General features: G+C 41.3%; 1 protein-coding gene across 1 annotated transcript; it reads right to left on the bottom strand.

Annotated features, from left to right (window-relative positions):
- Nucleotides 1-510: 510 nt before the first annotated feature.
- BLM (BLM RecQ like helicase) lies at nucleotides 511-22146 on the bottom strand. The gene is made up of 22 exons (XM_075276159.1): nucleotides 22079-22146; nucleotides 19580-19678; nucleotides 18034-18638; nucleotides 17717-17876; nucleotides 17434-17522; nucleotides 17221-17347; nucleotides 15532-16154; nucleotides 14000-14188; nucleotides 13550-13668; nucleotides 12981-13094; nucleotides 12316-12414; nucleotides 11669-11817; nucleotides 11155-11261; nucleotides 8925-9085; nucleotides 8128-8323; nucleotides 6583-6773; nucleotides 3296-3425; nucleotides 3004-3203; nucleotides 2272-2467; nucleotides 1100-1222; nucleotides 802-1009; nucleotides 511-691 (listed from the first exon to the last, which is right to left on the bottom strand). The coding sequence occupies exons 2-22, from the start codon at nucleotides 19675-19677 to the stop codon at nucleotides 511-513; spliced, it is 4065 nt and encodes a 1354-aa protein (XP_075132260.1). The 5' UTR covers nucleotide 19678; nucleotides 22079-22146.
- Nucleotides 22147-22816: the final 670 nt, after the last annotated feature.

The raw sequence follows: 22816 nt of genomic DNA, 5'->3' as shown, positions 1-22816 counted from the left end.
TACTTCTAAGATAGTTCTAGCAATACAGAAGTAAATGAAAAGAACATATCCTAGAGCAAGTGGTTAACTACTTTACTGCTGGAAAAGCAAACCATGCATCCATGTTCTGGCACAGAAGGATTTCTGGGATATTCAGTGTATATAGTGAATAGTATAGATATAGCTGTGGCTATGGATATGAAAAATCATGCTCCACTGGATATATATGTATACACAGCAGAGGTCCCCAATCTAAAAAGGAGCAGGCTGGGAATTATAGTGCTGAAGGTTGCAAATACAGTTCCATCTTGCAGTCTGCAATATACGTGGTTTATGTTTATGAGGCCTTTAAAGTTATATACACCCGAACAGTATATACAATAAAAGTATACTGAAAACAAACAGAGACACAAAATAGGGCTTATTTAAACGTATTAAATTATTATTACAGATCGGATCCATAAAAAAAAAAAAAAATATTACAAAGCTTTATTACAAAAAATAATAAAAACTTATTCACAAATACTGTCACTATGAAAGAAGACTGTAGGAGGGTTTCAGGAAACGCCGGTTGCTCTGGGGCATTGGGACTGCCATGAAGCCGGGTCTCTTTCCGGCTCCTGGTCTAGTTCCAGTGCTGTAATCTGCATTATGTCCTTTGCCTGCTTTAGCAGAAGCAGCGTTATTCCTGCTGTATGAAGTATTGCTACCACTGCAGGGAAAAAAAACACACAAATAAACACAACACAAAACTATTCACGTCAGGTATGAGCTCACGATGGCAGCAAATAACGGCTGCTTATAGCACTTTGCATAGGTTACCTTTTGGGGCGAGATTGTTGACCTTCTCCCCAGGTCTTTCTTTTCTTGGCTTTACGAACGTATGTGGAATTTTTCCTCTTTGTGCCATTTTTCCGGGAGGAGTTAAAATAAGAGGAAGTGGCGTTCGTCCCTTCCTCATCCTCGTCACTGTCATGAATCCTGGCAGTGTAGCTTGTTGACCCACTGGATTTCTGGGAAATTTCCTCAGCTATGAAGTTAAAAGAAGAAATACATGAGGAAACATTGTAGAATTACAGTAATAAAATCCCCAAGATATGCATTACAATGAAGGCCAAACCTGGAAGCGTCCATTCGGAGTATTTCTGGAGAACGTCTATAAGCTCTGCCCCATATTTCTCCAGCTTATCTTCTGTGACTCCATCAATCTGTAACAAAACTTCAGGTTCTGAAGACAGGGATTCTGAAATGGACAAATCAGACATAAGCCCTCAGAATATGATGGTACATGTAATAACAGTAGTACTAACCATCACTACACATACAAACAGGTCTCTTGACAACGTAAGCTATTTATGTTATGGCTAAATACACAGTAAAAAACAACATCTGCAATACAGAGTAATTAGATCTGCAATACAGAGGGCTGGTGAGGAGCCCTTGTGTGTGTGTGTGTGTGTGTGTGTATATATATATATATATATATATATATATATACACCTGAAGCACTTAGCGAGATTAACAATGTGTTGCAATTTGAACAATATAAAAAAAAAAAAAAAAAAAAGAAAACCAGCAGGGGGCAGTATAACAAATATTTAACAGCCATATCTAGACATGTTGATAATTCCAGTTGAAAATGATTCATAGTCACTAGGTCATTTGGCCACTGCTCCAGTGGTCTCATCAGTCTTGGAGTGAAAACTACCCCTGCTGGCTGCAACCTCAGAAGTGATGGTAACAATGCAGAGGTCAGTCATTGTCTGCAGCAGTCACATGCAGGTAGTCCGTATGTGATCACTGTAGCACGGTAACAAGGACCGGGTAATGCCCAGTTCACATTAGCGTTTTGGATTCCGCCCAGAAGGAGTCCGCATGAGGACCCCCCCCAAACGGAATACTAACGAAAATGCAGGCGCTGTGCAGTTAAAGCACATGGACCCCATAGACTATATTGGGGTTCGTGTGCTTGCCGCACATGAGATTTGTGCGGGCAGTGCACAGCAAGCACATGCACCCCACTGCAGTCTACGGGGCCCGTGTGCTTTAACTGCACAGCGCTTGCAGTTGCGTTGGTATTCCATTTGGGGGGGTCCTCATGCGGACTCCTTCCGGGGTGGAATCCAAACACTAATGTGAACCGACCCTAAGACCACCAGTGCGGCTGCATCATACCAAGGCCAAATCCATCTGTTGCTCTTAAAATTTTCTCTGTTTTAGGATTTCATAAATACTGTAAAATCCCGGATGGCCAGAAGATTATTATATGTAATGCATTATACCAACACGTACCTGCAATCCTACGTATGGTCGCTGTGTTGAAGATATTAAAGTAGTGAACACCAAATATCTTTCCCAGGCGTTTACAGAGCTCAGTCACCTCAGCCTGGCATTTCTTGACCATTTCCTCCCTCTTGGAAGTGGATGCCATAACAGATGCCTTCTGTTTCCTGAGGCTGCTGGCATTTTCAGTATCCTGGAACTGAACCTGTCAGTAGTAGAAGGTCAACTTTTAGTTTTTCTTTGCTGACCAGATCTCAGATTCACAGATACTCATCATCAAAAGTGAGTTCTTAATTTCTACACATAAAAGTTAGCCTCATCAGCTAAAGTTTGGTAATGTTGTATCTTTTATTCTATCGCTATTTAAAGGGATTCCTCTTAGACAGAAGTAATAATTGCTCAGTGATCGGACAGATGGGACTAGGCTTAACAGATTTGGGATGCTAAACCCAGCAATATAAGAACTGGTTTAAGAGCCTTAAAGGAGTTGTGCAATATATATATTTTTTTGCAACGGGGCCAGGGAAGGAGACCCCCAAATGGAACAACCCATACTCCAGTGTTCCAGTGACAGGCGAGTATGGGTTGTTGTTTTGTCCTGTTGATTCATTGGCAATACTGCAGCAATCCTGACCCTAAAATATAACTACATTTTATAAGTTTGGTCCATTTGATTCATATTACTTCCCTCTCCAATCCCCAAATTCTGTGATGCAGTATAAGAAGTCATTAGGCGCATACCTTTGAGAAGCCATTCAGCACAGACTGACAACGGTCTCCAGGTTTTATATATGCTACAGCCTGGTCATTTGCTGTAATATATAATTCCTCATCCAGAATCCTATCTAGAATCAGTTTCCTGAATAGCCGTTCTGCATTGTGGCGTGAATATGCTGCTCCCTTTCCAAATATACCCGTCTGGATCTTTGCAGATTTACTCCCTGGAAAGGTGAAGAAAAATATATCAGCTATATCTTCTCCTTAGGAAATTCATCTTTAGAAAATGACAGTGTGTAAATTCCTGGATACTTACCCAAATATATATCCACCATCATGTTGATGGTTAAGCGATTTTTGGCCCCTTTTCCTTGAGAAGTGCAATGCTCCTGGACAAATCTCACAATTGTCTTTACCTCATCTGTCACATCTCTGGACTTGTATTCCTGAGACACAAGAATTCAATATACATTAAACACAATGTGGCTTATAGGTTGTATTAAAGAGGCTTACATGAAGTTTAGAGGGAGTCTGTCAGCAGTAAATTGGTTATCAGCCTAATCTCAGGACTTTGTAGAGGCAATTCTACAGTTTCCAAATATGCCTCTGTTATTCAGCTCCATTTTAATGTACTGATTTATTCCTAATTAAATGGGGGAAAATGCTTTGCCGAGTAATTTAAAGATAAAACTGAAGCCCCAGTAAGTCATGCTCCCAAAACACTTTGCTCCTAATTTCCACAATAATGGGGCTCCAAAAGTGAACAACAGAGGCATATTTGGAAACTGTACCATCACCTCTCTCAATTTAAATGCTGACAGACTCCCTATCCTTACAATAACGCATCACTATCAGTTGGGTTAGGGTCTAACACCCAGCACCTCTACCTATCAACTGTTTGAAAAGACCACACCACTTCCACTTCACAGGCAGCTCGGTCTTATTTAAATGAATGGGACTGAGCTGCAATACCCAGCACAACCAGAAGGGCATCAATATCACAATCCCATAACTTTCTTAAGTAACAGATTTATTCCCTTTAAATAAAAGTTTTTGTTTTAAATTAAAAAAATATATAGAATTATTTGGATATCTGCTTTTCTGTTATTTGTGTAACAACAGAATAACTTGAATTTTAATCCCTGACCCTGTGTGGTATTTTCTAGCTCTAGCTATGTATAATTCAATAGCTACATGCTTGGGCAGGCTTTGTAACCATCAGCAGTGCTTTCAGATATAGAGGTTAACCTTTCCTTAGTAAGGGCTAGTTCACATGGGGATTCCGCCTGTGCACATTCCGTTGCGGCTGCCGTGATGGGATGCTGGTGCAGTGCACTGGCATCCTGTCGCAGCTTTCCACTCCGGATTAGGCCCAAACGAATGGGTCTAGTGAGGAGGGTGTTGTCGCAAGGCGGACACCGCAACTGAATTAGCCGCGGAATCTGCCTGAACAAAAGGCAGCTCGTTTCTTCTTTCCACTAGCGGGAACAAACCACTAGCGGAAAAAAAGAACGCTAGCGGTCTACATAGACCTCCATTGTGAGGGTGCGGATTTTGAGGAGGATTCTGTGCCAAAACCCGCCCCCTCTTGCCACGTTTGAACTAGTCCTAAGCATCTTATTTTATTACAATCACTAAACCCCCGGCTGAGGTTAGTATTTCCCTGTATCTGATGGACACTTTGTGTGAGGACATGAGATACAGCCAGTGTCTGAGGTGGGCCTTGTATCTATAGGGCATTTATGATATAACTGATCTGTTCGATATAGGAAAACCACCTTAAATTTTATTGAGTATGTTTTGGGGTTTTTTGTTACTCGTGTAACATATGGAATAAATCCATTGGGTTGTGTAACCAAACTCAGTGACATTAAGGGGACTGAGATAGATTGAGTTCGTAGCTTTATATATGCAATAATAGCTGTAAGAGAATCAAATTATATCACTGCCTAAGAGTTGGGATCTAGATCTTTAATGGTATACTTGTAGAGATCATTTTAAATCATAAATGTGGTCACTAGTTAGTTATATTTTATAGGGGTGGAAACGGAACCTTAGTTCCCTATATGACTTTTTCCCTCATTTGGTTTAACCTAACCTTGTTGAGGCCTACACTTTTTGTTGAGTACACGACACAATTTGGTTAGAAAAAAAAAAAAATTTCACAGAGAAATAATGAATGTCAAGCTGGTCAGAAACAACTGCCTGAAAGCCCTAATGTATTTTAAGTAAGGTTTAAGTATATATCTTAGGCTGTCTGCATGCATTTGTAGTTTTTAACCTTTGCGTTGCCTCTAGAGATCATGGAAGAATTATATACTGTGTATATATATATAATATATCTCATGTCCTCTATGAAGTTACATTATGTACTGCTGCAATGCTGGCAGTGTGCTTAATACAGTGCGGTTAGTTTTGCAGGTATGTGCCCAGGTGGCGGAAATATCAGTGCAGTTAGTTTTGGCTACCGATATCACTGCACTATCAGGGGGCTCGGCCTCACAGGTCAGTGTCATCGTTGGGTGGCTTGTATTTTATGGGTCTGTAAGATTCCAGGGATACTAAAATATATATATTTATACATTTTTATGTTTTAACCCTTAAAAAAAAAATAAAATAAAATTCTATTCTAAGTTGCTATATTCTGACTATTTTTCCTTGTATAGGATTGCATAAGGTCTCTTTTCATTGCAGGGCCAAACGTACAATTTAGTTATACCATTTTAGGAGAGGTCTTATGTTTTGATCACTTTTTATTCAAACTTTGATCTGAGGCGAAATGATGAAACAGCAGCAGTTTGGCTCTTTTGATTTCTTTTTTCCTGCTACAGCGTTTGCCACATGGGAAAAATATTATTAGATGTTTGTAGATGAGGATGCATGATATGTTTGTTTGGTTTTGTTTATTTATTTCAAAACTATTTTACTAGTCCCCCATAGACCAGCCTTGTTAGTTAGGGATAGTTCACACGGGGCAAAATGGTCAGGATTTTGACATAGAATCCGCGTCAAAATCCTACTCAAAAAAACGCCTCCCATTGAAATCAATGGGAACCGGTCATTTCCTTTTTCCGCAAGCGGTTTGTTCTTGCTCACTGGAAAAAGAAGCAAACTGCCCTTTCTTCAGGCGGATTCCACGTCGCAACACCACCCTCCGGACTAGGCCCATTCGTTTGGGCCTAATCCGGAGCGGAAAGCCACGATGGGATGCCAGTGCCCTGCACCGGCAGTCGCGATGGAATGTGTTCATGCGGAACCCCGTGTGAACGAGCCCTTATATTACTATGACAGGCCTGGGAGCCTGCAGAAGGCTTCTGGCTGTCTCAGTAACAGGACAGCTCCTGCGATCTCGCTGTACAGGAGCCGTCCTGTACCGGGCTGGTGGGTGTTCAGCTTTTACAGAAGTGTAAGCGCTACCTTTACTTTTCCAATTTCTCTTAAAGCCAATCCTGGCTTTGGCTCAAAAAGGCACAGCAAAACCTACACCAAAGCAAAAGCATTCTTCCACAATCTGAAGCCTAATACTACAATTTTAGAAATCAAGTTCAATCAATTAATTTATCAAATGGTCAATGATAGAAATGAAGCAAGTGAAGTTCTCACCGTTTTTCTGCAGCAGTTGTCACATGCAACTCTTGGGTTCTCTTTACAAAACTTTGGATTAAAAGTATTTTCCCCAAAATAAGCAAGAAGCTGCATCCGACGACACTCCAGTACATTTTCACAGTAATGCACCATGCTGTACAAGTTATTAAAATGTGTCTGCTTTGTCTGACTGTTTCCATCTTTTTCCACTGTTAGGAAACAATAATGAATATTAATAAGAATTCCACAACTACTTTATAAAAGGGTTTTCTGGAACTAAAATACAGTTGGCCTATCTTAGGATCGGTCATTAAAAGGATTCTATCATTAGAATCCCGTTTTAAGGTAAACCCAGGTCGGAATTGCTTTAAGAAAGGTTATTCTTCCCCTACCTTTAGATGTCTCCTCCGCGCCGCCGCTTCTTAGATATCCCGGTTTTTGTCCATATACTAATTAGTTTTCTCACAGTACTTGTGGCAGTCCCCAATGCTGCGAGAAGACTAATTAGCATATGGACGAAAACCGGGATATCTAAGAAACGGCGGCGCGGAGGAGACATCTAAAGGTAGGGGAAGAATAACCTTTCTTAAAGCAATTCCGACCTGGGTTTACCTTAAAACGGGATTCTAATGAGAGAATCCCTTTAATATTAGATCAGTGGGAGTCTGACACACAGGATGCCTGCCTATGAAAAGGCCACAGAGCTCACAAGTGTGCAACTTCTTCACCGTGCTACCGATCGCATGTTCATTGGTCACATGGTACTACTGTAGCTTAGTCCTGTTTAAGTGAATAGGGCCGAGCTGCAATACCGAACACAACCCCTACACAATCTATAGCACCATGCTTGTATTCAGCACTCTCTTTATAAACAGCTAATTTATGATGTACCCAAGTGTCAGACCCCCACCGACCAGATATTGTTGACTTATCATAAGGATAAATCAGAAGTAGTAACCTCTTGGATTACAGCTTTAAGCATTAAACAAAGGAAAGTTATACAAAAAAAAAAAAAAAAGTAACAACGTAGAACAATGTATTCGGATAAAGCTGACAATGAACACTATATAAACCAGGTTTATCCACTGACTTATAATACGTACATCGCCATCTTTTTTCACTAGATGCGTGTATAGAAATGCACATTGACAGCTAGATCAGAAGAGATACTGCGACCATTCAGCCCTTTTAAGTCTCTCTGCACTTAATTCAAGAGATGCAAATGGACACCATTATTAGTATAAAAGTCTTTTTCTGCCCAAATGAAACAGAGGGAGGAAAACGAAAAACAAAAAAGGCCACAGCACCCTTAAAAATACAAGGAACCTTCATTCTAGACACCATTAGGTGTCTCAACACAAGGTCAGCAGCAGCAGCACATTGGTGGGGGTTAGATGCTGACACATCCACTGATCTCATGTTGTCAGCTGGTTGGTGAGGGTTTGAATCCATCAATCTATTATTAACGACCTTGCTTAACAATAGGTCACCATTATCAGAATATGGGATAAACCCTTTATCATAAACCAACCCTTTATCATCTTAGAAAACGAACATACATACTTTGAATCAGTCGACGGATTCTTGTTACATCACTGTAGCTATAAAACAGAACGCAGTGCGACATTTCCCCATCTCTTCCTGCTCTTCCAGACTCCTGATAATATCCCTCCACAGACTTCGGCAGAGTGGCATGAATAACATATCTAACATCTGGCTTATCAATGCCCATTCCAAATGCAATAGTCGCACAGATCACCTACAGACAGGAAACACAAGACAGGTAATATATTGTATGAATCAAGGTTTAAAGGGGTTGTCCAAGAGATGGGCCATCAGTATTGGATCAGTCATGGTCCAATATCCAGACCCTGTGGCAGCCATCTGTTCTCGGCTGCTGTAAGCTATATACTAGGTATATAACCACAAGCAGCTCTCCTCCTACTCAAGTTAAAGGGAACAAGGTGTAGTTTCAGGCACTGCTACTATCCTATACAGACTTACTTACACTGTATACAGATTCTGCTCTGTACACTGTAGCAGAGGCTCCTGAAAATGCAGCTCTACTCCCATTCACTTGAATAGCAGCAGAGCTTCTTCTTGCCATATAACTAGTATACAGTTTCTGGCGGCCAAAGCTGATCGGCACGGGGTCTGGATCTGAGACCTTGACTGTTTTGATACTGATGACCTATTCTCTGGATAGGTCATCAGTATCCATTTTTCCTATATCTTTGACAATCCCTTTAATCAAATGGGGGAAAAAACCCCAAAACAAAACTTGTTTTTGAACAAAAAAGAAATTGATACTGTCATTTTAGTCAGTATGATATCATTGATTGAATCTTATAAAGACTTACTTGACAGCCATCCTGATTGATCCACTTCTGTTGCACATAGTCTCTGTTAGAGTCACTGAGCCCTGCATGATAGGACAAAGCTGCCAGGCCCTCCTTCTGCAGGGTTTCTGCTGTAGTGTCACATTCATGCCGTGACAGACAGTAAATAATGCCAGATTCATCTGGAAAACAAGACTAAGCATCAAAACACATTGAAGGTTGCACTTTAATACCAATATCTAAATAAAATATGGGTCAGATAAACAAATACTAAGTCGTAGATAGTGCAAAGTTAGAATAGACAGTCTCAAACAACCATGTATTCCACTGGTGTGTCTTATCTAACTTTACACCACTTATTAGCTGGCTTAGTTTCTATATTGTCCAGAATTTTGGTGCATTTTCTGAGTGCAGAAGTAATTAGAAAGTGTCTGAAACACAAAGAAAATTTAGTGTAAACCATACAACACTTTTTCTCAAATTAGGCTAGGTTCACACATGTGCCTGATCTCTGCTTGGGGTTTCCGCCCCCAAATCCACTTTAAAAAAAAAAAAATGCAGAGATTGGGTGGACCCCAATTTAGTCTATAGGGTCCATGGGATTCTGCTATGGGTTCCACAAGAAGACCCCACAAACAGAAATCTCAACGCGGGTGTGAACCTAGCGTGTTACACAAGAATTATGGTGCAATTTATATTAGTTTATTTGCCCCCCTGAATCAGAAATTGGCATCTATACCAAACAGCTCATTTGCATGTGGATTGAAGTTGATTATCCCAGCAGCAGGACTGCACTAAAAATATGTTCACCGTCATTACCATCCCCCCTTAACAGCATATAAGTGGCTTATAAGATATTTTGGCAGTGGTAGACTCCATTTCCAAAATGACAGCTATTCCAAAGCAGGAGCAGCTCTGATGATGAAACAGATACCGTATATACTCGTGTATAAGCTGAGTTTTTCAGCACAGTTTTTATGCTGAAAAAGTGTGCGTTGGCTTATACTCGAGTCAATACGGTAATTTAAAGAGGACCTCCCTGTGCAAGACATCTGTGTGAGGCCGCTGGAGCAGCGCTGCTGCCGATAGGAGAGTGGTGAGGCAGCGCTTTCTCCAGGACTGCCCCAAGACGTTTCCAGAGCGTCTTCTCTGCCTTGGAAACATGTTATGGCGGCCCTGGAGACAGCGCTGCCTCACCACCCACCTATCAGCAGCAGCGCTGCTCCAGTGGCTGCCCACAGTCAACAGCGGACCTCCACTCCAGTCCCAGCCCCCTCTCCCGGCTACATCACACGCCGGGTGATATGGCCACGTAAGTTCAGGCCCGCACCCAGCGTGTCGATGACGTCTTACTGCGTCTCAGTGCCATCACGGCCCCTACGCTGAGATGCAGCGTACTGCCAGGAGATAGGAGGCGGCGGGAGGTTGGTAAGAACTTTGTGTTTGTTTTATAATAGCCGGCTACCAGCTGGAGTATTCCCAGCAGGTATCGGCCTATTTATCAACCTCCCCAAGCCTGCTCACTGACGACCCCCGCTTCACCTTATACTATAGGCCGCGGAGGCCGGCCGCGGAGGCCGGCAGCGAGTAGGCCGGAGCCCAGGCCGCTATTATTATACTCGGGGGTCTTTTCAGACCCCGAGTATAATAATCGGCGTCCCAGGGGAGGTGAGAGAAAATAATAAACAGTTTTACTCATCTCTACAGAATCCGATGTTAATCCTAGCCGGCTTTGGGCCGATATGATAATATCCCAGACGTCAGGTGGTCTGGGATATTACCATATAGGCCCAAAGCGTGTGCTAGCAGTACCATAGAGGCCCAAAGCCTGTGCTAATAGTAATAGCCTGTTACTGCTAGCACAGGCTTTGGGCCTCTATGGCAACAGGCTGTTACTGCTATCATAAGGCTTTGATCCTGTATGATCATATCCCAGACGTCTGGAGCATTATCATACGGGTTCAAAGCCTTATGGTAGCAAGAACAGGCTATTACTACTAGCACAGGTTTTGGGCCTATATGGTAATATCCCAGACCACGTGACGTCTGGAATATCATCATACAGGCTTATACTCAAGTTAAAAAGTTTTCCCCGTTTTGTTTGTGGTAAAATTAGGGGGGTTCGGCTTATATTCGGGTCGACTTATACTCGAGTGTATACAGTAAATATTTTAATTTATTGAATATTTACAACTACATCTAGAGATTGTATTCATGTAATAATCGCAGACAATGTTATTATGCCACTCACTGGGGTGATTTTTCTTTATCCACTCCACACAGTCAAAAGCCACCTTCTTGGGTTTTTTGGGTAAAACCTCATACTTCAGATTATCTCTGTTGAAGCTCATTGTAAATCTGAAATAAAAAAATAAAAAAAGTCTCCATCATTTAAGTAAATTTGACAAAATAAAACTACATTGAGAAGCAGAAATGGCCTGTAGTCTATAAATTGTTCTTAATCCTCAGTGTCTCGGGAGGTGAAGCAGCTGCTGCCTGCCCAGAAGAGGGCCATATACACAGACATATTGCCCTCACTAGGGAAACATATTTCTTTGCTTTGCATAATGGGCAAACAAAATAAATACATTACCAAACTTTCTGATGGTTTCCACTTTCAAACAGTAAAGCTCACCATATACACTGTTAAGGTCCAGCCCATGTCATCACATAGCATACGGTCAGTCGATAATCATAACCTTAACATAGTTTTTACTACTTCTAACAGACTAACATGTATAGCATTCACTTCGTGATAAACTTACATCTGAGGTTTGGTCATCTTAAGCTGATTGAGAACGTCTTTCTGAACACGAGGATTTGCTGTTGCTGTAAGAGCCATCATTGGCACAGAAGGGAATTTTTGACGCAACATGTTGAGTCGTTTGTAGTCTGGACGGAAATCATGGCCCCACTATTACAGGGGAAAAAAATTACCAAAAAAAAATAAAAAAAATGAAAGATTTGCCATGACTGGAAACTAGGAAGATTTTAAAAAGAATTTCAAATAAAAAAATCAGTCCAAGTGCCACATCCCCACGGTTTACAAGGCGCAGCTCTGTACATTTTGTAATGTCTGTGCTTTCTATTGCAACTTATTCTAAGCGTATGATGCCATGTCTGTCAACATGGCAGCTTCAAATATCAGCTTGATGTGGGTCCTGGGAGTCATACCTCCCCTGATCTAATGATAACAGCTTATTCTAAGGATAAGTCATTAATATCGAAGTCCAAGAAGAAGTGTTCAATCAGCATGGGTCAGGTGCCATGGGACATTTATCCCCTTGTCTTTTTAATAAAAAAAAAATAATAAATAATGAGAGTCATTATAACAACCTTCATTTTCTTTAGAGATGAATAATAGCTCAAGCACTAAATACCTCAGTCTGTAACAGAGCACAGGACAGCTTACCTGGCTTACACAGTGAGCCTCATCTATGACAAATCGTGCCAGCAGCTGACGTTCATACAAGTTTTCAATTGTGGTGATAAGCCTGGTGCTTGCACAAACCTTTCATAAAGACAAAAAGTACAGATACTCACTACTGATAATAGCATTTTCTCTTACAGATATTTGGATTCAAGTTTTACAGCCATAGCAGCTCTGTCTCAGTTTGAAGTTAGCCTTGAATCAACCAAGTACCCAGGATAATGCTTAAAGGGGTTGTGCCTCTATAGATACTTATCCCCTATCCACAGGACAGGGGATAAGTGTCCGATTGCTAGGAGTCCAATCACCGCCCCCATCCCCCGATGCTTGACCGATGCTCCATTCACTTCTCTGTGGCGGAGGGTGCTGATGGAGATTAAAGTCTCAAGCAGACGCATGGGCTTTTCCATAGATCTTCAAAAAATATGTATATACACTAATGTAGACCTAATAGGTTTGCTTTGTCCAAGGTTATAAAACTCAGCAAACCTAGAAAAATCTTTTCAGAATGACTTGACTGAAGAATTTTATAAAAAATAAAAATAAAAAATATTAACAACAACAACAACAACAACAACAACTAAATAACAAATAAAATCAAGTTTTATTATTTATTACTATATATATTTTGACTCATGCATAGTTACCTTCTCAGGGGTGACATACAGCAGCTTTATAATCGGATCTTTTTTAGAGAGCTGCAAGTAAATACTGGAAGCTTCAGCATCTGTCTTATCTCCAGTGAGATACGTGGCTGGAATCTAGAAAAAAAAAAAAAAAAAAAAAAAAAAAAAAAAAAAACAGTTAACATATCATAAAAAAGAAAGAAAGATAAATAAGCTGAACCAGGGACACGTTCCTTTGTGATTCTGCACTTTCTGCAGAATTTCTGGAATGTGTATAGCCACAATCCCCGTAAGAATTAAAGTAGATAGAAGATGTATAAGCTGCTGGTAAATGACCCACAACTACACTGAACAAGCATTTGATTACAAGCAATGTTGGTGTGCGGCTAGAAGACACCTCTGGCCCATCTCATCTCTTTGAGAACGCATTCAACAACAAAAAAAAAAAGCCTACCCATTTAGTCTTCTGGGGGGTTGAGTCAGTGGCTGTACTTCTACTGACCATTATATCCATACTTTGATATCACACTGACTGATGCCCTTCAAGTCTGACATAGTCAAATACATATAAGATATTAAGACATTCTTACGTCTAAAGTGGTAAGCTTCTGAACCTGGTCAACTATCAGGGAACGGAGGGGAGAGATGACAATGGAAACACCAGGGGACACACAGCCTGGTAGCTGGTAACACAAACTCTTTCCGCCACCTAAAAATATAAATTTTCATTTTAATATCAATATCATATAAAATGTCCCCATCAAAAACAATGGCTGCTGATAAAATTTGTTCTGTGCCTGGTAAACAAAGAAAGGGCCTTTTCAGGGAGACTCTTAAAAATAGTCTAAGTTTATATTTACAAAGATATCTTTTGTACTACATTAAAAGCCTTGATTTATCTTTTTTCACATTTCCTTTATAAGCAAAATTACTCAGGACAGATTTCAAGATTTAGATTTATACATTTGTCTAGTACATACACCCACCTGAAAACATAGGAAGGAATTGACCCCTTACATCAGGACACACGAGGACCTTACCTGTTGGCATTAGAATAAAGCAATCCTCTCCACATAAGGTGGCATTGATGGCCTCCAACTGGTTGGTACGAAAGCGGTGCAAGCCAAATTTCTTATGGAATATCTTCATCATTTCTTTGGAGTGGGAAAAGTTAAAGCCCCGGAATCTCTCATGAGCTGGGTTCTCTATTGGTGGCTTTATGAAAGAATCTAAGTGAGACAAGAGAGCAGGACAATTTTCTAGATGTCACAGGAGTGTAAAAATAAAGTAAGGATTTGACCCCTTTTGAGCAATGCTCCCCTCTCTATACATACTATAGTTTGAGACTGTCTTGCCTTGTTTTGATTGTTTTGCAAAATTTCAATAAAAATTGATTACACTTAAAAATAAAGTAAGAAATGAGGAAGATAAGCAAATTAATTAAACAGCTTCAGAGTCCAGATAAACATTTGTGGAATCATTTGGTAGATTGGAGAACCTGTCTGCCTTAGCAGATGGAGTTAAGGCTCGTTCACACATGGGGCAAGAGGGGGGCGATTTCACCTCAGAATCCACTCCCTCACAATAGAGGTCTACATAGACCGCTAGTTTCCTTTTTTCCGTGAGCGGTTTGTTCCGGCTCACGGAAAAAAGAAATGACCTGTCCTTTCTTCAGGTGGATTCCACGGCCGAGTCAGCTTCGGCGTCCGCCTCGCGACAGCACCCTCCGGACTAGGCCCCTGTGTAAACGAGGCCTTAGACTGTGCTCAGCATGAACCAGAACACTGGACAAAACCAGTTCATTCATGTACTAAACAATAATCAGGGACCTGCCAGGTCCTCACAAAAATGCATATATTTCTGCATGCTCACTCACTCAGGTGATTTTTTTCCTCCATTTTCTTTTAGCCTCGCCTGGTAACTTGCATTACCTATCATTAATTTCAATACCTGATATCAGTGAACTGTCAAGTGGATGATCTCAATTACCCAGTGTCAATGCCTGAGAGGCCATCCCATTGTCACTGGGCAGTAGAGACAACCCCCTTGATAGTTCACTAGTATAGGGCACTGAAAAAAAATACAGCACCAAATGAAAGAGGCTAAAGGGAAAAAGTGCGTAGTCAGAGAAGATACAGCTGCCAACGTATGCGGTAAGCTGCAGCCCTGTGAAGATGTGAGAGGTCCTCCGGTAAAAACTTGTATTCTTTTGCTCCAAAGCACATGTCATAGTATAACAGGCAGTTACCTCCTATGATGCTCGTCCCTCCTAAATGTCTCTATTCCGTTTAATAAATAGACTAACCTGCCGGTTTACACAGCATCACTTCCACAGGTTTACAGAGCAGATGCAATATATCCTGATCATAATACAATATTGCCACAAGTTTTAGAAGCAAGCCCCCTCCCCAGTGATTTAATTCATCTTACAAAATTGTTTCATGATGAGATCCCCTTTAGGCTAAAGGCCCCACGTAGTGGGCCACAGCAAAAAAGTGCTGTGGGATAAACTGCGGCAGCAATACATTGCGGTTTTTCCTTTTCTTTTTTTTGGATAACACTCAGTGTTTACCTGATGCCTTAGAGATATTACAGTTGTTAACAGAAGATGGTTGCTTGCTTTTGGTAGTGGTTGGTGCTTCCCGTATTGGGGGATAGAGTGATGGGAAAGTTTTATTGGTAGGTGGTTCTACTGTCTGGCTCTCTATGCACTGCATATCATCATCATCAAAGTCTTCAATATCAAAATTGTCAATATCAAAGTACATGTCATCGATGTCTGAGGTATCTGGTTGATGTACAGATGGCTTGACACATGTACTAGAGGTAAATGGTTTTTCGCTATATGGAGTATCAAAACTATTGACATTAAAAACAGAGTCCTGCAGACCGGAGGAATCTACAACTGCTGAATCAGTTGCCTTAAAGAAAAATGAGGTTTTGTTTTCTCTCCTTGGTTCCCTTGTAGTGCCACAATCCATAGATAAGTCCTTTGCTTTTGATTTGTCAGCAAGGGAGTTAAATCTAAACACATTCTCCAATGGCCGTTGTGATGAAGCGCCTGAGACCGGAGTACTTAAAGAGTATGGTGTCAAGTCACTTATTTGGGATGACAAAGGTTTTTGATCGCCAGTTAACACAGGAGCTTCCATGGGTAAAGACTTCAGCCCAGACGTGCTCGAAAAGAGCTTTTTCCTGCCAAAAAAGGTCAAAGTTAACAAAACAGGTAGAAACACAAAGTTTGGCTAAAACATCAGACACACCTTATTTTTCAGACTATAAGACGCACTTTTTTTCCTCCAAATATGGGAGGAAAATGGGGGTGCGTCTTATAGTCCGAATGCAGCGTGTCCAGCGACTGTGTCCCATCTGTGCGAAGCAAAAGAAGAGCAGCGCTGTGCAGAGAAAAACACACCTCCTTCAACCGCCTAGCCCACCCCTCCTTCCCTCCTGTGTCGCTTCATTGCAGGAGCGAGATATGAGAGGCAGGAAAGGAGGGGCGGGCCAGACGGGTGAAGGAGGCATGGTTTCAAGCTTCCAGCCCACTGTGCCAGTCAGTCACTGTTAGTATTATATCTACCTGTATATTTTGTGTATTGTATGTAAACCCCCAAATGTAAAGCTCCATGGAATTAATGGTGCTATATAAACAAACAATAATAATAATAATAATAATTCTGACATCCACCACATTAGTTTAGACCCTGAATGCCTCCCAACATCAGAATGAAAAATACAGCATGTTGTGGGTGTCTCTTTCCATCCATGGATGCCAAACCTGTGCACAAAGTGCATGAAACAATTTTAATTAAAACAGGGCATGAGAAGTGGTATTATTTAAAGTGGTATTAGTATGTACAGCTGATGGCACCAAACTGAGACCAATGATTATTTTCTTATACAGCAAGTATATCCCAAAGTCTATATTTTAACTGGAAAAGTCGGGGGTCGTCTTATACACCGGAAAATATGGTGTGTGTGTGTGTGTGTGTGTATATATATATATATATGTTCAAATCACCCCCATATCCCTAGGATACATATAAAACAAAAACATTACTGTTTAAACACACACATTTGGTATCCCTGTGTATGAAAACCCCTTGTTCTATTTACATTGGTGAAATATTATATTATTAAGTTATTAAACATTTTACAAATTTTTTTGCTTCCAAATTTTTCCCCCCCATTTTCCTCCTCTAAAACCTTAGTGCGTCTTATGGTCTGGTGCGTCTTATAGTCCAAAAAATACGGTACATACCATATGTCCCTTTGTTTCTGCAGTTCTTTTCCACAAGACAGGAGATGCATCTCAGTGGTAGGAATCCTATCAACCAGCTTGCAAATATCAAGCATTACAGCACAGAGTTCAGGTGATACAGTACGTCCTAGAGGAAGGAATCCCAAAAATCAACAACTTAGATCTTTACTACTACAACATGGTGTGACTGTGCTAGCGCAGGATGCTACTTACCCTGTGTTGAGGGCACACAGTCCTTTTGCAAATGTTCTGTAGTACTCTCCTCCATAGTTACAGAAGTGACTGATGACTTCTGCAGAGAACTATAATGCAAATATAAGTTTGAAAATGCCTAAGGACCATGACCTTACCAAGAGGAAGCAATATTTTGCCAATAATAAAGCATTGTAGAGTTATGAGGTAAAGTTTATGCAATCTTGTAGTTCAGCAATACGTAGCTTTTGACAACATAACACAAAATTATGATCACTGCATCCATACACTATATACTACTTACCAGATACCTCTTAGAACGAGCGGAGAAGACACACTGCTATCTATTGGAGAGGGAGGAATAAAGTCCTCATCACACTCATCTTCAATGGGTATCACCTCAGCCAAGGCGTCTGCATCAATGTCATCACAAATGACATCCACAGTATCCCTGGCATTTCCATCTTTAAAAAAGAAAAATTCCCATACTTTTAGATATTTTACAATATAACACAAAAAAACATATTAAAAAAGCAAAACAGAAGTGCTGGTTTGATTGGGGGACCCAGCATAATTTACATAGCCAGCCTCTCTCTATACATTGCATGCTGAAGAACTAACCTGCACCCTGCTTTGGCTCAGACTGGTGATCCACTATATCAGTGCAGACTGGAGCAGATATGTTGTCAGGCTTCTTAGCAACCACAGACGGATCAGAAACAGAGCTCTTAATACTTTCTTTACTTGTAGAAGGTTCCAAGTCTATAGACAGAGATTTTGAAGATGCCACAGACTGAGTTTTGCTACATTTTTGTGGAATCTTTCCAGGTTTCCTTGTATGACTTGGAGGTGATACAGATGTATCAAAATCATTTATATCATCCCAATCCTCCAGGCTGAGAACGGAGCTCAGAGAGGTATTGCCGTCTGTTTTAGCCTTTGAGTTTTCTTCAGGAACTTTATCATTCTTTTTGTCTGTATTATGTTGAACGCTTTTGAAAGAAGATAGCTTTGGAGAAGACTCGGACAGTTTTGAGAAACTGGGAGTGAAAGATCCATTAGTTTTGCCACTTTCCTTGGAAGATGAAAATAGGAAGTGCTTTTTTGGTTGGTCTTCTACTCTAATAAACACATTTTTGTCTTTTAGAGGTACTTGCGACTTTTCTGGAATAACAGTAGTTGTCGTAGACCCATCAGGAGAATTTTTCTTTTTAAAGGTGAAAACACTTCAAAAATAAAAAATAAACAAATGTAAAGTAATGGACTATACAATGAAAGCCTATCAACAATGCATCCCATTGCCTACACAGTGGAGGACATTTCAGCCCTCTGTAGAGGTACATCATATACTTACGTCACAAACTCTTAACATGATGTGAGTGTGTGCAGACTCTCACCATGACAGATGTTGGGAGAAAGTAGGGTTCAGCATCCTGGACTTACCATTACTGATTTTTTTTTTTTTAAGGGAAATAACCTATGCTAGAGGTGTTTTGCCAGCATCTTACTCCCATTCCCGATTGTTCAGCCAAACTGAACACGCATATATGTATGGGGAAGTCGGAACCAACAGCTGTCAACAGTCATGAAAGGTGTATAGCCACCTTACCAATGCCCTCCCCCTTTAATTACTGTGTTCTGTTATACAGGGAAATAACGCTGGGTTCACACAAGTGTTCGGGTCTCCGTATCAGGATTCCGGCTTCTGTCGGCAGAAGACGGAAACCTGATACGGAGCCCGGCCGTGAGCGCCGGTGAGCGTTTTATTCTCTCCGAGGCGAAACCGGTTTTTTAAAACCGGACAAAAAGTCCTGCATGTCCGACTCTGTATCTGGTTAAAAAAAAACGTTTTCGCCGCGGAGAGCATAAAACGCTCACTGGCGCTCACAGCCGGACACTTTTCAAACCCATTCAAATAAATGAGTTTGAAACATGACTGCAGGTTTCGGTCTCCTGCCCTGTTTCGTGCAGGAAACAGAAACCTGCAGAACGGAGGCCCCAGGCGCAGATGTGAACGAGCCCTAACTGAAAATGCTAATACAGATATGTACTAATATATCCTGTTCCTGTGAGAGAGCAGGAGTCCCCATACAGAAGTCTATCAGAGATTATCTGTTGCGTTTTTACAATATTCTCCCCATCCAGCAAAATATCAAACAGCACTCACGCAGGTTTAGTTTTCGGAAGAGAAAGCTTGTTCCCAGCAACCTTGGAAGAAAACAGTTCCAGCTGCTTCTGGAGGTTGTTCTGTGGTAAAGTAGTCATGCTGTAAAGAGAAAGACAACATAAGAGAAATGAATAACGTAAGGCTCTATCTATAAAGTGCTCAGGCTGAGAAGCTTGTTCAAATACAATAACCCTCCATGTATAATCACAAGCTCAATAAGAACTGCAATAAGTGACCACATCAGAAAGGGAAGAAGTCCTGGAAATGTTTTGTGGTTTGTAAATACATTCTGGGTGTTAAGTTCGTTGCGGTCATTGCCCTCACACAGTTTTTTTCTGCATTTTAAAACGCATCTGTTTTTGGCTGCAAAAGCTGCTTCAACTCAACTCTAAGGGTTAGGACAAACAACATGGCTCTGGCAACATCCGAAGTCCCACCCATCAGCAGTATCCTATTTATCATCCCGAAATATCAAGTCTAATAGAGCAATAACACATTAATGGGGTTGTCTCTAATCCACAGGATATATGATCAGTGTCTGACTGATGGGACCCAGACTGCCCACAATAATAGGGTCTTGTGTCCACTCCCTCAACCCTATGTGACTGACAGATAGTAGAGAACTGAAAGAACTGTCCTTGACTTATCTTTAGTTCCATAGAGATGAATGGTGCAGAAATACATGACTGACCACTATTGAATTCATATGGGAAAGCAAGAGAACTCTGATCACTGTGAGTCCTAATATATATATATATATATATATATATATATATATATATATTATATTATACTTTGAAGGGATTTTTCCACCAATGACCATTCAGGTTAAGGCTTCGTTCCCACGGAGTAACGCGCCGCTCATTCTGACACGTAAACACTAGAGATGAGCAAGTACTGTTCGGATCAGCCAATCTGAACAACACGCTCCATAGAAATGAATGGATGCACCTGGTACTTCCGCTTTGACGTCGGCCGGCCGCTTAACCCCCCGCGTGCCGGCTACGTGCATTCATTTCTATGCGAGTGTGCTGTTCAGATCGGCTGATCCGAACAGTACTCGCTCATCTCTAGTAAACACGTGTCAGAGTGAGCGCTGTAAAACAGAAGCCCATTGACTTCGATGGGTGCCGTCTTACGCGTGCTACACATTGAAATCAATGGGAGGCATTTTAACCCATTGAATTCAATGTGTAGCGTGCGTAAGACGGCACCCATCGAAGTCAATGGGCTTCTGTTTTACAGCGCTCACTCTGACACGTGTTCACAGCAGTACAGCACATGCTTGGCCGCTGCACTTACAGCTCCATTCACATGGGGCACTCAGTGACTCCTGTCTTCTGAAGCCTCTAATTGGGAGGCTTTTTTTTGGAGGTTAATTTTTAGGTGGATTCAGCGTCAACAAACTCAGTGTGCACTGACCCTAAGAGGAAGCTTGTTTTCAGCAAGTAAATATTATTGGTTTTTACAATAAAAAGTCCATAAACAATTAATTTGTTACATTCGTTTGTAAATGTTTTGTTTTTCCACTTTGACAGGTACTTTAAAGGCAACTACGTAACCTATGGGGTGTCAGACCCCAATCAATTTGATATTGATTTCTGATGCTAAGGATAAATCATCAATACCTGAACCTAATATATATATATATATATATATATATATATATATATATATATATATATATATATATATCTCCAGTGAATGAAAGCTAAGCAAAAGAGACAGGACAGAAGAAAGTTTTTGTCATGTTGTTTACATCAGAATCAATGGGAAGGGCATAGGGAGAGGGGGCTCCGCCTGTGCCCATCACTCTGCTATAGTTAATGTCTGTTGTTCTTATCCTTTGACAAATGACTGCAATGGACTGTAGTGTGAACATAGTCTTATGGAACGGTTACATAGGGTTTGAAACCAGAATTTTGTCCCATTTTTCACACCAAAATCTACGTTTTCATTAGGAAAGAATGCAGAAAAATGCACACCGACAGGTCACAATTTCTATACCAAAAACATCACTAAGTTCTTGGTGAGTGGCCACTCACAGATGTGACAGAAACCTGATGCTCGGCCTTAGATTTCTGCCACAAGTTCCACAGCAAAAGTACACATCAAATGTCTCTGATATCTGCCATTGCCGTGTGTACAGACCCCTAATGGCTTGTGCTGCTTGCAAATTTTACCTCAGAAAATTTCATTAAAGTGTCTGACAATCCAGCCAATCAGCATTCCGCGCTGTGTCACGTGGTTTCCAATGCGCCAGAGACCCCCTAATATTGATACGTATCAAAGCCAAATAAGCCACAGACTCCTCAGCTCTACATAACAGACGTACCAATGTGTCCGTGCACTACACCGGGTGTAGAACATAATAGGGAAGTGCAATAAACGTGTGTTCATTATCAAACCGATATACAGAAGCAGAGTATACGGGCACACAATAGGCTCCACAGAGGGGATCTATATATCACTGTAGCGCCACCCCCCCTGCCCCGGTACCTGTGGTTCTGTCCGGTCCCGTCACATCTCACATCCAGTCACTGATTCCAGGTTTCCTCTCAATGTTTTCCCGCCGATTCTATTGAAAACGGTGACGTCACCAAGCGGCGACTCTGTCCGTAGCAACGCCGCATAGAAACGGCGCAGCACAACTCGTCACTGACGGACTGCTGTATCTTCCTCCAGATGTAAAGCAAAAGGGTGTCTGCCTAACTCCATGTAATGTCTGCTGTGCGCCCAGACAGCCCTGTACAGCAAGTGCAGGCTATTACTAAGCCGAGTGTGGTTTTTGCCAGTGCATATGTAGTGTTTAGTTACCCAGTCACAACACATTGTAGATTGGTGGCTGCTCCATCACTTGGAAACCCTAATAATCACAAAAACTGTACCAATCCACAAGGTACAGGATACAGCAGGGGGTAGGGAACCTTCGGCTCTCCAGCTGTGGCAAAACTACAACTCCCAGCATGCATACTTGCTCTGCTGTTCTTGGAACTCCCATGGAAGTGAATGGAGCATGCTGGGAGTTGTAGTTTCACAGCAGCTGGAGAGCCGAAGGTTCCCTACTAGAGATGAGCAAGTAGTATTCAATCGAATACCTCACCTGCATAGATATTGGTGTAAAAAAAGCGCCACGGAAGGTTGGAGGGGCATTGTTTTTTTACTGCGTGGTATTCTACCGAGTACACCAATATTTATACAGGAGAGGTATTCAGTCGAATACTACTCGCTCATCTC

This window comes from Leptodactylus fuscus, chromosome 5 (assembly GCF_031893055.1).
Source record: "Leptodactylus fuscus isolate aLepFus1 chromosome 5, aLepFus1.hap2, whole genome shotgun sequence".
NCBI classification, from domain to species: domain Eukaryota; kingdom Metazoa; phylum Chordata; class Amphibia; order Anura; family Leptodactylidae; genus Leptodactylus; species Leptodactylus fuscus.
The sequence above is the reverse complement of the archived record's forward strand: the minus strand, read 5'-3'. Positions and strand labels throughout refer to the sequence as shown.

What these genes read in the sequence shown, in the direction of transcription:
- BLM (XM_075276159.1), bottom strand. Translation starts at nt 19,677, where the DNA reads ATGACTACTTTACCACAGAACAACCTCCAGAAGCAGCTGGAACTGTTT. An exon ending in GATAAAGAAAAATCACCCCA is followed by an intron (nt 9,086 to 11,154) that starts GTGAGTGGCATA and finishes CTTGTTTTCCAG; the next exon opens with ATGAATCTGGCATTATTTAC. An exon ending in CTCCGAATGGACGCTTCCAG is followed by an intron (nt 1,010 to 1,099) that starts GTTTGGCCTTCA and finishes TTAACTTCATAG; the next exon opens with CTGAGGAAATTTCCCAGAAA.